Raw genomic sequence first — 1,722 nt, 5'->3', positions numbered from 1 at the left:
GCCCCAGGGCCCCCCCCTGTGGAACTGTTGAGAATGCCGTTGGCTGAGGAGCCACAGGTGCTGCTGCTGGAGGAGGGAGAAGCCCTGAAGGAGCATTTCAGGCCCAGGAAGAACTGCTCATTTCTCTGCCCCGCTTCTCCCTTTGCTTCCCCAGCAGAGTCGTTTCCGGCATCTCTGTTCTCTCGTTCTGGGAGGTGGCTTTCTGCCTCTCCCACCCCACAAACCGGCAGGCTGCTCTCAGCATGGCCCTCGGATATCTTGTCCTCACCGCCTTCCTGGGGCAACTGCTGGGTAAGTCCTGGCTTTCTACAAACGCACACTTCTTCTCCCCCCCAGGAAACCCTTATCAGGATCAGGCAGAGAACTACTCTGGCCTTATGGGGTGAAGCTGGGAAATGTCGCCTGGCCCTTGTGGTTTTGCAGGCGTGCTCTCAAGACACTCTCCCTGCTCGAGAGTGGAGAGAGACCTGAGAGCCCTTCTCCGGCTTTGCTCTGCCCTGTGATCCATTTCCCTCTGCCTCTCTCTTCCCATCCCCCTGGGGTCACCACAGGAGATCTCAGCTGCCCCTGCACTCCCACATTTCTCCCTTCCCAATGCAAATTAGCAGATCTTGTCAAAGCTGCCCCAGGCACCTTAAAGCTCTCATGGCACCATTCTGCCTCCTGGCTGGCACGTACCTGCCGTGGCTTCCAGCTTTCTCCTGCTTGGCAACACAGCCAGGGCTCCCTCTTTCCAAGCTCAGCACTGTATCTACTCAGGGAGCCCTTGGAGGTGACAGCGATGAAAAGGCAGGATGAACCTTTTGGCCATAGTTCCATGGATCCCTCAGCCTGCTGGAGGGGTGCTGGTCCCAGCACACCAAGCTCAGGCGTGACACGCTGTTCCCCGGTGCTCTGGGCAGCAGGAGCAGGGAGGGGGAGCAGGGACACAGCACAGCTCTGCTCCGGGTCCACGCTGGGCTGAGGGCTCCGAGCTCCTGCCCAAAATCACTCTCCTCCGGCTGTCCCGCGGCCCCAGGATATCCCTGCAGGACAAGGGGCAGGGAGCCTTCTCCACCAGGGTTTTGCATCCACTCCTGGTTTGCTTCCTTGGAGCCTTTCCCGCAGCAGAGCTGCTGACCTTCACTTTCTTCCAGGCACCGTGGGGCAGACCACAGTCACCCAGCAAGAAGGACAAGTCACCGTGAAGCAGAGAGACACCTTCCAAACAGCCTGCGCATACCAGACCTCCAGCTTTTATGCCCTGCTTTGGTACCAGTGGAGGACAGGCCAAGCTCCCCAGCTGGTCTCCCATCAGGCAGTAGCTGGCCCCAGGCGCGACGGCCGTCTCACCACGCTGCTGAACACCACAGGGAAATACAGCCTCCTGCAGCTGGAGCAAGCCGAGGTCTCTGACAGCGCCTTGTACCTCTGTGCCGTGCAAGACACCCTGGTGCAGGGAGCTTCCTTGGCTGTGCAAGAAGGCAGGGGAGGGAGGGGATGTGTCTGTGCAAGGCTGAGCTTGGGGGAAGGGGCCCTCAGCTCTCCCCTGGAGGCGCTGCTTCCCCTGGGCACCCAGGGATCTGCAGGGCAAGATCCTCTCTGTGAAAGGGGCCGGTGTCAGTGGCTGTGGAGATGGCTGACCCTGACTGGTTGACTCGGATGCTGGTGCTCTGTTTTTCTGCCCTTCCACGGCTGGCACAGTAGGGCAGAGCCTACTGGGAAGCAGGATGCCCTGCTAGC

The 1,722-nt window shown here is 60.2% G+C and overlaps 1 gene segment (V, D, J or C); it reads left to right on the top strand.

Moving 5' to 3' along the window:
* Positions 1-242: 242 nt before the first annotated feature.
* Positions 243-1,432, top strand: LOC104121728 (the record flags this gene model as incomplete). The annotated part of the segment is given in 2 exon segments: positions 243-291; positions 1,137-1,432. Coding segments are annotated over 2 exon segments (345 nt in total), but the record flags the coding sequence as incomplete, so codon positions are not given.
* Between the last annotated feature and the right edge of the window lie 290 nt (positions 1,433-1,722).

The sequence above is a fragment of the Egretta garzetta genome, unplaced genomic scaffold (assembly GCF_000687185.1).
Source record: "Egretta garzetta isolate BGI_Z169 unplaced genomic scaffold, ASM68718v1 C8884718, whole genome shotgun sequence".
NCBI classification, from domain to species: Eukaryota; Metazoa; Chordata; class Aves; order Pelecaniformes; family Ardeidae; genus Egretta; species Egretta garzetta.
Note: the sequence above shows the minus strand (reverse complement) of the source record. Positions and strands in the feature narration are given on the sequence as shown.